This window comes from Talaromyces rugulosus, chromosome IV (genome assembly GCF_013368755.1).
Source record: "Talaromyces rugulosus chromosome IV, complete sequence".
Lineage (NCBI taxonomy): Eukaryota > Fungi > Ascomycota > Eurotiomycetes > Eurotiales > Trichocomaceae > Talaromyces > Talaromyces rugulosus.
In genome coordinates this window covers 1,659,377-1,672,880 of record NC_049564.1, presented here as the reverse complement: position 1 = coordinate 1,672,880, position 13,504 = coordinate 1,659,377, and the positions used below count along the sequence as shown (strand labels likewise).

The following is a 13,504-nucleotide window of genomic DNA, read 5'->3' as shown; positions in this document are numbered from 1 at the left end:
TTCTTGTCGGGTGCTTCAGGATCCCCCGGCTTGGCCGCTTTGATAGGGGTGGATACGGGCTTCCCCTCTTTTATCATCCCTATCTGGTCTTTTGTACATGCGCCTTTGGTCCGTTGAGTATAGGTCATAGCCTTGGGCAACTAAGTATATAATAGAGTAGTTACCTTTATGGCTTGGCTGCAATTATATTTGGGATAGGCTCGGTAATTTACCTTGGGTAACAACTTCAAACCACCCCTTTTTATCACCTATTGTCACCGATCACCATGGTACAGCCTACCGAGGAAAATTCCGTGAGGAGTCCCCCCAAGCTTAGTATCAAAATTGCGATTGGTGAGAAAAAAAATTGATATATATTTCGCAGTGGCATACTAATGCACTGTGTAGACAGAGGCGGCACATTTACAGACTGCCTGGGAATCGTGGAAGGTGTTGAAGAAAATATTTTGGTCAAGATTCTCTCTCAAGACCCTTCCAATTATCCCGATGCGCCCATTGAAGGGATTCGGAGGATCCTAGAGGAGGCCACTGGCAAGAGCTTTCCTCGGGGTCAAAAGATCGCTACTTCTCAATTCAAAGACTTGACGATTCGCATGGGCACTACTGTTGCTACAAATGCTTTACTCGAGCGTAAGGGGGACAGAGTGGCCCTCCTTATTACGGAGGGATTCGATGAAGCATTGAAGATCGGTCTTCAATCCCGGCCAAAACTTTTCGACTTACATATTAAGAAGCCCGATGTACTCTATGAAAGAGTAGTTGAAGTCTCAGAGAGAGTCACAGTCGAGAGCTATCAGCAAAGTCCCTCCTATGATGAGGATGTTGTGGACATCGAAGAAGCCACTAAGACAGACCCCAACTTGGTCAGGGGCCTTAACGGCCAGGTGATTCGGGTGCTTAAAAGACTTGACAAGGAGCGGGTGAGAGCCGATTTGAGGAAGCTTTATGATGATGGGCTCCGTAACATATGTGTTTGCTTGGCTCACTCCTATACTTTTCAAGGTCAGTAAAAAAATGATTTATATGACAATAACATTGCTAACACTGTTTCAAGAACATGAATTGCAGATCCAAGAGATAGCAACAGAAATTGGTTTCTCTCAGATCACTTTATCATGCCTTACTCTCCCCATGATTAAGATGATCTCGCGGGGTATGTCTGCAACAGCAGATGCTTATCTAACGCCAGTTGTTCAAAAATACATCAAGGGCTTCCAGTCTGGCTTTACTGATGGTTTACAATCTTCAAATACGCGCTGCGAATTTATGCAAAGTGATGGCGGACTGGTTGATGTTAGAAAGTACGTATTGACATCCAAGTTCTTTTTGTTCAAGTTACTAATACCCAGCTAGATTTAGTGGCCTCAGAGCTGTCCTTTCTGGCCCTGCTGGCGGTGTAGTCGGCCACGCGCGAACAAGTTACCACCCTGAGGAGAACATGCCAGTAATCGGATTTGATATGGGTGGCACCAGCACAGATGTGTCACGTTTTGATGGATCTTTCGATCACACCTTTGAAAATTCTACCGCTGGTATCACTATTATGGCCCCCCAACTGGACATAAATACAGTGGCTGCTGGAGGTGGCAGCATCCTCTTCTGGAGGCACGGTTTATTCGCTGTAGGCCCTGATTCAGCTGGTGCACATCCAGGCCCAGCCTGCTACCGCAAAGGGGGTCCTTTGACTATTAGTGATGCCAACGCATTTACAGGCCGCCTATTACCAGAATACTTCCCAAAGATCTTCGGCAAGAGCGAAAAGGAGCCTTTTGACGTAGATATCACTAGGACGAAGTTTGCCGAGCTGGCTAAGCAGATTAGTGAGGAGACTGGCCAAAAGAAAACAGCAGAGGAAGTTGCCATGGGATTTATTGATGTCGCTAATGAAACCATGGCTAAACCTATCCGAGCCTTGACTGAATCTCGTGGCTTCGCCACATCTGCTCACCATTTGGCTTGCTTCGGTGGTGCCGGAGGTCAACATGCTTGTGCTATTGCTGCATCACTTTCCATTCAGAAAGTAATTATCCATCGATATTCGTCCATTCTCTCTGCTTATGGCATGGTGCTTGCCGACACTGTTCACGAAGCTCAGAGACCAGCATCCGGTTTCTACACATCTACCGACGTCGTCCAACCCGTTATCGAAGAGCTCAAGGCCGAGGTTGACCGGGAGTTTCAGACCGATGGCTTCTCAGAAAGCCAAGTCAAGCATGAGGTCTATCTTAATCTTCGTTATCAAGGTACTGATAATAACCTCATGGTCCTTCAACCCGAGGATGGCGATTACCTTGCTGAGTTCACACGGCAACACTACCGTGAATACTCCTTCACATTCCCGGAGAAAAAAGTGTTAATCGATGATATTCGGGTCCGAGGCATTGGAAAATCAACTGGCAAAATTAACGAGTCTCCATATAAGGAGCTTTGTTCCATAAATCAACATGATGTCACCAAGAGCAGTGAGGATGGCCGATCGTCGGTCTACTTTGCTCAAACTGGTTGGGATGAGACACCTATTTATCGACTTGAGTCATTAAATCCCGGCTGTAACGTCAAAGGGCCAGCAATAATCATCGACAATACCCAAACCATTATCGTTGAGCCTTTAGTGAAAGCAACAGTGCTCAGCCGCCACGTCATTCTGGAGCTGCCATCATCTCAATCCCAATCTCGCACTTTGAGCGAAACGACAGTGGACCCAATCAGCCTCTCCATTTTTGGACATAGATTTATCTCTATTGCAGAGCAGATGGGACGGACTTTTCAAAAGACAGCTGTGTCGGTCAACATCAAAGAACGCCTTGATTTCTCATGTGCTCTCTTCTCACCCAATGGCCGTTTAGTTGCCAATGCACCGCACGTGCCGGTCCATCTTGGTTCAATGGAATATGCTGTCAGATACCAAAATGATAAGTACCGATCGCAACTAAAGCCAGGCGACGTCCTCTGCAGCAATCACCCAATAGCTGGAGGAGTACATCTTCCAGACATCACGATCATGACTCCTATTTGGGATAAAGATGAAAAAGAAATTATTTTCTGGGTCGCCTCTCGTGGTCATCACTCCGATGTAGGAGGTATTAGCCCCGGTTCGATGCCTTCTAATAGCAAGTATTTGTATCAAGAAGGTGCAGCTGTGGAGAGCTATAAGGTTGTCAGTGGCGGACGTTTCGATGAGGAGCGGACTAGGAAATTCCTCTGGGATGAGCCGGCGAAGTACGATGGCTGTAGTGGAACACGCAATTACAAAGAAAATCTATCAGACATGCGCGCTGCTATTGCTGCCAACCAAAAGGGGGCTAATTTAATCGACAGGTTGATCCAGGAGTTTTCTTTGCCCATAGTTCACCTTTACATGAACGCCATTGCTGAAAATGCCGAAGTTGCTGTGCGAACCTTCATTCGCAATCTGGCAAAGTCGAGGAAAACTCCTGTCCTTGCTTTTGAAGACTGTCTAGATGATGGGTCCATTTTAAAGCTGGAAATCCGTCTTAATGGCGAAGATGGTACTGCAGTATTTGATTTCACGGGCACATCCGAGGAGACCCTCAACTGTCTTAACACTCCAAAGGCCATCACCTACTCGGCAGTCATCTATTGTCTCAGATGCCTCATAAATATGGACATTCCCCTCAACCAAGGCTGCTTAGCCCCTATTGAGATTATTATCCCTGAAGGCACCATACTTAACCCGTCTCCATACGCGGCTGTCTGCGCTGGCAACAGTGTCACGTCGCAGCGTATTGCGGATTTAATCTTGGGCGCTTTTGGTGCCATAGCTGCTTCCCAGGGCTGTGTCAATGTGTTTGGGTTTGGGAAAGGAGGCAAAGATTCATCCGGTAAGGAGATTCCTGGATTTGGATATATTGAAACCATTGCCGGAGGCCACGGTGCCGGACCAACCTGGGCGGGAACATCTGGAGTACATGTGCACATGAGCAACACGAGGTGTGCAGATCCAGAAGTATACGAACTCCGTTATCCCGTCATTCTCCGTCGGTGGACTCTTCGGACTGGGTCTGGTGGACATGGCAAATTCAATGGTGGTGACGGGTGCATTCGGGACATTGAGTTCCGAATTCCTCTGCAAGTAAATATGCTCAGCGAGAGACGTGTTTTAGGGCCATACGGCATGGCTGGTGGCCATTCGGGAGCAGCAGGGAAGAACTTGTACATCAAAAATGAAGCTGATGGCACAACACGAACTATAAATATTGGCGGCAAGATGGAGCTCAATCTGTCTGCAGGCGAAAGGGTGGTTATCCACACGTAATTATCCCCCAATTTCCACTAGATTATCCAGTCCTTTCTCCTTTTTTCTCTCAGAATACTGACTTAGCCGACCAGACCTGGAGGTGGGGGCTGGGGCTCGCCAATCGCCAATGGTACGAACGAGATAAAGGTTGCTGGTACCACAGGAACAGAATTCTTACCTCGTGGAAGTGTTTACAACTGGAGCCAAGCGGCGGAAGGAATTTAAGGAAATAAGAATATAAATGTAACGAGTGTTAGTATATATTGAAGCGGGAGAGAACCTATATATAACTATGTACGTAAACGCTCACATAGCCAGCTCTTCATAGCGAGGCCCTGCTGGGTCTCGTGATTGTCTTCAAAAAGGGGCCATATTAGAGGCGCGACATGACACTCCTTTTGACTAACAATCAAAGTTGTATCAGTATTCGATTTCTGTATACAATCAGCTTGGCCTGATGGTTGAACGCAGATTTGGAGGGTGATATACGCTGAATTTCCTAACCCAAGCCTTGATTGGATCCAACAATACCTCATCGCTTCTGGCGAGTACAAGACTCTGTTTTACTAAAGCGCCTTCCCACCATGTTTCGGGTGCTCTAAGTGCTTCGGTATAGTTGTCCGTAGATACCCCATTCAAATAGTCTTGTGACCATCTCTCCGTAACTTCCCTTGCGTCGATATCTTTATCTTCGTTTATCTTCATGCTAGACCAATCATTGCGGAACGAAAGCCATGGTGACATGAGAACAATGGCTTTAAGTGGCTCGGTGATCTTCAGTTGTGGCGCGGCTGGAGATGGATGTGACAGGTGCGACAAAAGTGCCAGGCATAGGTTAGCCCCGGCAGAATCACCAACAAGGACAACCTCTGAGGCTGAGCGCCCAAGATCCTCGATAACATAACGCAGAGCTTCCACTGCCTCACAAAACTGTGTTGGGTATGTTGCGTGTGGTGTCAAGGTATAGGTAATATTGAACCAGTCTGTAGTAATATCCTCATCGGAAAGCGCTCTTGCGACACTCGGCCAGAAATCGAGATACGACTTTGTAGCATCCATAGCAAACCCTCCGCCTTGAGTAAACCTTTTTTAAACTTCGTTATCTCGGTACTTGGTGGGTGAAAGTACCTACCATGGAAATTGATTACCACGTATTTGGCCGTCGGACAACCAATCCAGAACCCCTTCAAGCCACGTTCGTTCGCTACAAACCTCGGCTCAATCTGAGCACTTCTGCAATAATCCAAGTAGAGCTGGTCGTAAGACTTGAAGATATATCTATCCCAGTTCAGTCAGCGTTCACATGATTCCTCAAGAAAGCAGCAGCATGTACGCACTGGAGTTGAAGCGGTGTGAACCGTCTGGTGATCTGGTAAGATAGTAAGCATATTGGTGTTTGGAAGATATGGGAACCCGTTAATAATAAATACCTTTTTAACTGCCGCTTGTATGAGGTGGTGCTGGTAGCTATCTGTCCCCGATGGGCCGCGAAAAAAACCGCTTATAGCAGCATATACTAGCTCCGCTCCTTCAAACCTATCTTCAGCAGAACCTTGAGTGTAATGAGGACTGGATTTACTTACCAACCGACAGCCAACCTAGCCAGGCATCTATTCTCTCCCATATGCTAAGAGTGTGATTCATTGCTTGGACTTTTTCTCTTTCCTGTATCGTAGATGTTTTGCGAAACCTGATTTATCAATTGATATAAGCAGTTTCCGCAACCATATGCTTTGTGTGGTCTGTTTATAGCTTGATTAGTATTCATTCTTCATGCCGAGGTCCGAGTCCGTTTTACACAGGAATAGTAAAACAACTCCATTAGGACGCACAATGCAAACATGTTATATTTCAGACAGTAACAAGATCCGATATAGTAGCAAACCGAATACTAAACACATCCTATCCCCTCAAATCGTTAAGCCCCGAACTCAAGCCCCGCTTTGACAATAAGCGCTATATTACGTCTGGCCTCCCTAGTGAGGTGTATATACATATTCACAACCCTATCTTCGCAAGCTTCTCCTGCCCCTTGTCCGTAAATAAAAGCAACCCATTCATGTAGCCAGCCCCCCAAATCATCGGATATCGCCAATGGAACCACATTGGGTGGTCATTGGCCCCAAACCAACCAAAATGCCTATCTAAACTGTAACAAAGATAGTTGCAGGTGCCGAGCATCAGCAAAGACAAAATGCCAGTGAAATGAGCCGCCTTTTTCCCGTAGTAGTGATCGACAATGAAGTAATTGATCACGCCGCCCATTGCCCCGCCCATACCGAGGGGACAAAAGACGAGAGTCCACAAGGCTTTATAAATGAGGTCTCGGGTGCCAGTCATAATAAAAACACCAACAGCCAGAAATATAACTTCTGCAAAGAGAGAATTGAGCCAAAAGAGGAGGAAAGGGCGAAGGTAGATGGCACGTCGTTTGCGGGCGGTTGGGAAGCCTTCCTCTGAGGTTATAATCGGCTGGTAGGCGTAGTTGGGCGCCATGGTGGAGGGTAATTGCAAATGTTTGATTAAGAATTCAATGACTGTAGATAATTATCATAGCCACCTGGTATGTTCGTCGATAGAGCACTCTCTTTATATTTTACACACCACCCTAGCCAATATTTGAATAAATTAACTTCTCAAGTCGGGAAAAAACGTAACCGAGGTTTTGATCTTTTTTTGATGCCTCCGGCTCTGCTAGTTTTGCTCGGTAGTTATGCATGAGTGATTATTGATCAACCTATCTAGTCAATCACCCTGTTACCGAAGGGACTGGGTCTCCGCTTCGTGGCGTGTACTAGGCACGACTTTGTTTTAGCTGACATGATGGAGAGGTCGTGGTCAACTCTTTATTTTAGATCTAAATCATTCCACTACATCTTCGAATAATCGACAAGTGATTCTGGCCATGTTGTGATGTTATTATTTGTCCAATATCGTGCTGACCCTCGACCCTCATCTCTTGTTTATATCTTATGATGACTACGTCGGTTATTAGACTCCAATCGCATACTAAACTCTCTACCTCATCAATCAAGACCGCAACTTAACTATCCAATTCCATCAATGACATTTGAAAACGTAGAGTGGGACGGAAGGCAAAGGGTAGAAATAATATATATTTATACTGGTATTTACTGATATCTATCTCTATCTCCAATTCTAAATATGCAATTACAAATTATGTTTCAGTTTCTTTGCTTTCGGGCGCAGAATTGACTGCTGTGTCATGGAAGCTATCAGGGTGCCAGCCTCGTCCCAAACTCGGCCTTCCGAGAATGTTCGCCCAAAGCCACCAGCGTGCGTGATGCATTCACGCAAATGCCAATTATTAAGATTCACATTAGGCGTGAAGATGCGAAACGCAAAATCTAGACTAGAGCACGCGTCAACTTCGTCAAAGAAGTGGCGGCTATGGGCGAGAGGTAAAAATGATAACATGCCGTCCATAATGAAAGATAGGGCAGCAAGGTTGTCGACTGGGGTTTTAAGGTCACCAATTGCACGGAACCAGTCAGCAGAACTGCGTTCTACCAAGGGCAGATGATCCTGAGTGGTAGGCTGATCTTTGTTCATCCCTACTAGAGTCTGACTTGTCATACTCTCTGGACATATACGCGATTCGTACTTGAAGTCACGCAGACCACCGAAGGTAGTCTCAAATATCCTACTCTGTGTAGAAGTGATCTGTCCTGCATCCAGCATCTGCTGTCGGCGGGTGTCCATGGAGACGCATCCTTTCCAGTGCGAATATTCTCTCCTCGGTGGAGCAGAGTAGGTGAGCAGCGCAGGCTCTGCAATTTGAAAGTCCGCAAGCATATCCAGACAAATAAACGTGGGCTGGCCGTTATCTTTTTCCTGCAATACCTGGACTCGGCGTGTCATGAACGTCCGCGTCGACCGCGTTTCCTGCACTGAGCAAATAATCTTGCGCTTTGTGCTCACGGGGCCTAGATAATTTCCCATGAAAGAGTAGAGGTGAAAAGCCGCTGGTACTGAGGCTATGGCCGCCTGCAAGGCGATTGCAAGAGTGAATCCACCATAGCCGATTGGAGCTGAGTTACCACCACGAGGTGGGAAGTGTTTGGACTGATACTTTCCCAGTCCAAGGGGCTCAATGGCTAACTGGTCCGCTAGGTTCGATGCCATAGTCGCGGGAGTTCGCACAATGTGATGTAGAAGCCAAAAATATATATAAGAGATTTGAATCTATTAATTAATTCTTTCCCGAAGAGGAGATAAATAGACAACAGCCTAGCTACCTCCTGCATTGTCTTTGCCGAGGCTTAACCAACATTGATTACTGATCTTTTCTTCAATCACTACCGACACACTTCACATGCGATTCGATGGACACCTACATAATCATATCGGTATCGATTGGTCCTACTTGGAGAAGAAACTTGTTTTCTCCCTAGGATAGATAGATTTTTTAGTGTGGACTACGACATCCCTCACGAACCACCGCATTCGTTCCTAGACAAGGTCGAAAATCGGTCTTTTACTCGTTTAAGGCGCTAGATTTGAAGCGGTTAGCACGACAACAATGAAGGGACAATATGAGGAGACTTTAGGCCAAGGACTTGCAGAAAAAGAATCAAAATCATGAATTTTGCGCTTCAACCCTACCAAAAGGCAATCTCGATAGCCCGCACTGGCTGACTGATTCAGCCTCTCATAGGTAGGCATAAGGCTAGGATGTCATCATCATAAGTATCACCCTACAATAGCTATTTATATCTAATTAATAGACTTTTTATACCCATATTATATAATCTAGAATGAGAGTGTTGCTAAAGATATACCGAAATATTCAATAGTTGTGAGGGTCAATTTTTATATTAATTCTCTTCTTAGTTATTATAATAAACATCATTGTTTACGCATACTATGATAAAAAGTGCTACCGACTATATCTTTTAAATGACTGTATTAGTACATATGCTGATAAAAACTGTGTGATCTCGCTTCTTTAACCGGGCGTTGAGCGAAAGGCCATTCATATTCTGTCTTGACGACTTACACCCGAGCAACATGAAGATTACTACTAATATGTATTCAATATTATGTGATTCTTAGTTAATTATCACCTTCTACTATCTGTAGGTTGAATGCATGGGGCCGTAAGGCCAAGCTATTAATCACCGATAAAGTTGCGTTATTTTAGTATATGGGGGCTAATAACCGATAATGTCACATTGTCTAACCTATAAACGTAAACGCTCTCTTGGCATTATATGATCGAAGATTGATTTGATTAGCGAGATCGCAATGCCATTTTAGAAGTCCTTCCTCGGCAAAGAAAGGTATTTTGACCTGGTTCATATTTTGTCTTTTAATATTCAATTGAACAGCTACTGACTTGGTCATGTCTATCTTGCAAGGAATTGGTGTAACTGCTCCTTGATATAGCATGATGAGCCTCATGAGAATGTCTGGTCGGTGAAGCGTTAAAGAATAAGTTCCGATGTCCATATAAGCGAACTAAAATTGTCAAATACTAGTGTCTAATCGTACTAAATCAAGCCACGCTGACATAGTGTTATGCTTTACCACCTCATCGTGCAACCGTTTGTCTAGTGTTCTGAATACTGATACGGAATGGGGACCAATGTTTGAACAAATATAAATGTATAATCTGTCAAGGGTTCCCCTCGTGTAGGAAATTATCCAAGCTCTTTTATTCCAGGAATTACAATGGCTCCATCGTCGCTTCTACTTGGTATTGTTTTGACGGCCGCCAGCCCGCTGCTTGCTCTCGGTCAAAAACTTGATAAGCCTGCGCTCACTTCCAACCTCGACTACTTAGAGCAGGGCAACATTGACAACCTTAACCCAACCCAAAGTACAAATGATCAATGGGGCTCTGGTTGGATTCCCTCTGATTGCAAAGACATTGCCAACAACGAGGGCAAGAGCCCTGATGACTTCGAAATTTACAATGTCCACTACGATGATGTAAGAGACTAGTGTACTTGACATGCTCATGTTTCCTTATTTTATATGCTTCCTTATTTTATACGAAACTACTATATACCACAAACAAAAAGGGCCAAAGACACACACATAGGCTAATATACTTTGAAACCCATAGTGCGACGATGCATGGGTATTCTGTCGCCATAAGGATACTCCGACAGATTTAATAACAACAATCGACATTTTCGGTCGACTTCCTGTCGCTATGCGAAGCTGGGTATGATAACAGGACCTCGCCCAAATACCAAGGGATCATTCAGCTAACGTGCTTTGTTTCTAAAGGTCAGACACGTTTTGACTCTTCCAGGCGATAACTATGCATATAATTCCAACGGTAACGTTGCATTTTTTGGAACTACCAGCAGCATCCTGGATGTAGCAATTCACGAGACTGGGCATAGTCTCGACCTGCTGGGGGCGTACGGCGACCCGTTGTCTAGTAGGTATTTTCCTTAAGAAAATTGAAGCATATTCTAAACTTCAAAAACAGGTAGCCAAGATTGGCTTGACAACTACAACCAGGATTCAAATGTGCCGGACGATTATGCTCAGACAAACCAGGTCGAGGTAATATGGGTCCTTTTCATTCCATTATTATTGCCATTCTTATCTAACTTCCATTACAGAATGTTGCACAGAATACCGTTGTGAGTGTTTACGACAAGGTCGTCCCTGGTGGCTTCGGTTCTGCCCAGTCCAACTGGAACAATATCTTCCACCAGTATGCAACTCTGCAGGGAAAGGCCGGGGATCAAATTATTCCCGGTGGAACCTGTGATCGTCATCTCGTTAATTCTGAGACTGTTTCCACCGGCAGCTCCGCTTCTACCATTATGGTAGATTATTCTGTCAACAAACCAAACACTTCATTCAAAGGTAACTATACCAGAGTTTTGAAGAACCACCCTAAATTTAGCACCAAGGAACTCTGTGCCTTTTAAAATTGATGTGAAACTTACCATATGTTCGAAAATATCGATATAAAATTAGTTGCTCGGAGAAATTTAAATCAACACCATTTAGGAGCTCTATCAGTTGATATATAGACATGGATACATCAATTAAAACAAGATAATATTACAGCATGTAACCATCGAACATTTCTCAAGATAGATGATAAATAATATATTCAACTGGGTTTTCTCTATAATTGTTCGGCTCAAAAATTCTTTCCGCTATCAGTTCGAACAGAATTCTGTAAAACACCTTAAGATGTAACAGCCCATGCTGCAACTAGGACGTCAAGAGCAGCCCCTTGGGTGACTTCATTCACAGAAGTCATAGGACCTCTAAAATCGGAGCCGGTGTTACATTGACCATTGGTAACATTCAATGCGTTATTCCAAAGTGCTTTGGCATTTGTTGTGATGAAACTCTTCCAATTATCATGAGGGTCAGCGAGCTGCAGTTGGTGCAAGCCCCGGAACAAGGCACCCTTAAACATGGAACCTTGAGTATCACAGCCTCCGTCGCATTCCTTGATCAGCCCGTTTGCATCGGTTATTGTGGAGTTTAGAGCAGTTGTAGCGTTGGCAATATTTCCAGCTAGTTCAAGATAGCTTGAATTTCCAGTGGCCTTGTATAATTCTGTAGCGGCACTAAGGATAACGCCCTGGTTATATGAACGTTTTGCTCCAGTCGGTTCGCATGTATCGTTGTTCATTCCATCAACAACCAGCCAGTCAGCATCGACAAGGCCACTTTTAAAGAACCACTCCCAGCCTGCGGTTGCAGCATCTGCATAGTTTTGTTTTTGATCGGAGCCGACTCGGTTTGCGAGACTTGCAGCCAAAGTGATATGGAGCTCTGACTTATTCGTCAGATTTGCAAAGTAATTATATCTAGTGGAAGCTTACCATTTGCAATTGATGCAATGTACTTTTTACCTTTTGCCCAATATAATCCACCACAGGGAGTATCCACGCCTGTATTAATGTCATCATAGATACTGATTGCCATATTCAAGTATTCCGGGTTCTTGGTCAGATCGTACACAGCCACCCAAGCGTTAGCCCACCATCCCTCGTCATCGTAAAAGCTGTTGATGAATCCGGGGTGACTGTCATTTGTTGGTGCTTTGTTGAATGTAGTTGAATAGGTACTGAAATAAGTTCCGTTATAGCTTGAATCAAGAGATGAAATATCCGCCAGAGCAGTCATAATTGCACCCGACTCCCACCAAGAATTGCCCCAGAGACCCTCTTTAGAGACACCATAGTACCGCATCATTTGATCACTTTCAAAATGCGTTGGTAAAAATCCTTAATCCACGTTTAGGGAATGAATATAATGGAAAAGCTACATACCAAGTACAAATGGCATTGATGTTGTAGGACGAATCACTGGCTGCCACCAATGTTGGCACCAGGAGGATAGATGCAATACTTAGAACAAGAAACATAATTTCTACTCGAAATGCGACAGATCAATTGATGCATCGAAGTGAATTTCACTTAGACTTCAGGCCCTATTTGAACCGCGGGGATGCTTACGGGTTAGCCCCAACAGGGTCTGTTTGGTTACATCCCGGCTCTCAGTTTGATTTATGATCTAATCAAAGGGGGGGATGCCCACAAGAACCGGTCCAACTATGGGGCCAAGATATCGCTGGCATGCTTAGGGACTGGAACAAAGCTTACACTAGAATAATTTTGATGTCCATGCTTTTAACTTAGTAGGATATGTCAGAGTCTACGTCGCATTGATCATTATTAGGGTACTCATAAATTATAATGCTAAAATAATGCAACAGCACAATTAAAAAAAGAGGTAAGACACGACGATGATATGCATCTAGACAACAAGAACTCTGTAGCTAGGAGAAGTAGCTAGGATATTAGACTAATTTGATCATTCTCGATATAAGTAAATTCGTAACAATCACCTTTTGGCTGCCTCTTTGGAGAGCCCGAAAAGCATGAATTACTGTGTGTATTCTATTCTTTTAATTAGTTCTTATAGACGTTAACTCGACTTGCGTATCCGTCTGCTGGTCGAAGTCGGCATAGTCGTGGAGGACTTGGCGTCACTACACACCACTCACGATGTCACTGAGGAGCTGCAAAGGAAGCTCGAGTCTCTCCCAGATATGGATCGTACTTACGTACACATTGACTACGAGACTACGCACAAGCCGGAGAATTTCCTGAAGAAGGAGTTCTATGAGCGGGGCTCAAGAGTCATCTCTATTTTCGCGCCTCATCATAAACATACCCATAATGTACCATAGTGGTTCACAGCAACGATGTAGCTTTTTGCGCCAGTTCTTCG

The 13,504-nt window shown here is 44.6% G+C and overlaps 5 protein-coding genes across 5 annotated transcripts; 2 read left to right on the top strand and 3 right to left on the bottom strand.

Annotated features, from left to right (window-relative positions):
- Positions 1–374: 374 nt before the first annotated feature.
- TRUGW13939_07362 (uncharacterized protein) lies at positions 375–4,276 on the top strand (the record flags this gene model as incomplete). The annotated part of the gene is made up of 3 exons (XM_035490503.1): positions 375–1,002; positions 1,055–1,301; positions 1,354–4,276. The coding sequence occupies 3 exons, from the start codon at positions 375–377 to the stop codon at positions 4,274–4,276; spliced, it is 3,798 nt and encodes a 1,265-aa protein (XP_035346396.1).
- Positions 4,277–4,702: 426 nt separating this feature from the next.
- On the bottom strand, positions 4,703–6,754 carry TRUGW13939_07361 (uncharacterized protein; the record flags this gene model as incomplete). The annotated part of the gene is made up of 6 exons (XM_035490502.1): positions 4,703–5,331; positions 5,391–5,536; positions 5,596–5,627; positions 5,689–5,786; positions 5,842–5,948; positions 6,387–6,754. The coding sequence occupies 6 exons, from the start codon at positions 6,752–6,754 to the stop codon at positions 4,703–4,705; spliced, it is 1,380 nt and encodes a 459-aa protein (XP_035346395.1).
- A 675-nt stretch (positions 6,755–7,429) lies between these two features.
- Positions 7,430–8,404, bottom strand: TRUGW13939_07360 (uncharacterized protein; the record flags this gene model as incomplete). Its single annotated transcript, XM_035490501.1, has 1 exon — positions 7,430–8,404. One exon carries the CDS (start codon positions 8,402–8,404, stop codon positions 7,430–7,432), a length of 975 nt encoding a protein of 324 aa, XP_035346394.1.
- A 1,548-nt stretch (positions 8,405–9,952) lies between these two features.
- TRUGW13939_07359 (uncharacterized protein) lies at positions 9,953–11,175 on the top strand (the record flags this gene model as incomplete). The annotated part of the gene is made up of 5 exons (XM_035490500.1): positions 9,953–10,213; positions 10,350–10,451; positions 10,517–10,673; positions 10,725–10,801; positions 10,861–11,175. The coding sequence occupies 5 exons, from the start codon at positions 9,953–9,955 to the stop codon at positions 11,173–11,175; spliced, it is 912 nt and encodes a 303-aa protein (XP_035346393.1).
- Positions 11,176–11,441: 266 nt separating this feature from the next.
- TRUGW13939_07358 (uncharacterized protein) lies at positions 11,442–12,463 on the bottom strand (the record flags this gene model as incomplete). The annotated part of the gene is made up of 2 exons (XM_035490499.1): positions 11,442–12,040; positions 12,091–12,463. 2 exons carry the CDS (start codon positions 12,461–12,463, stop codon positions 11,442–11,444), a joined length of 972 nt encoding a protein of 323 aa, XP_035346392.1.
- Positions 12,464–13,504: the final 1,041 nt, after the last annotated feature.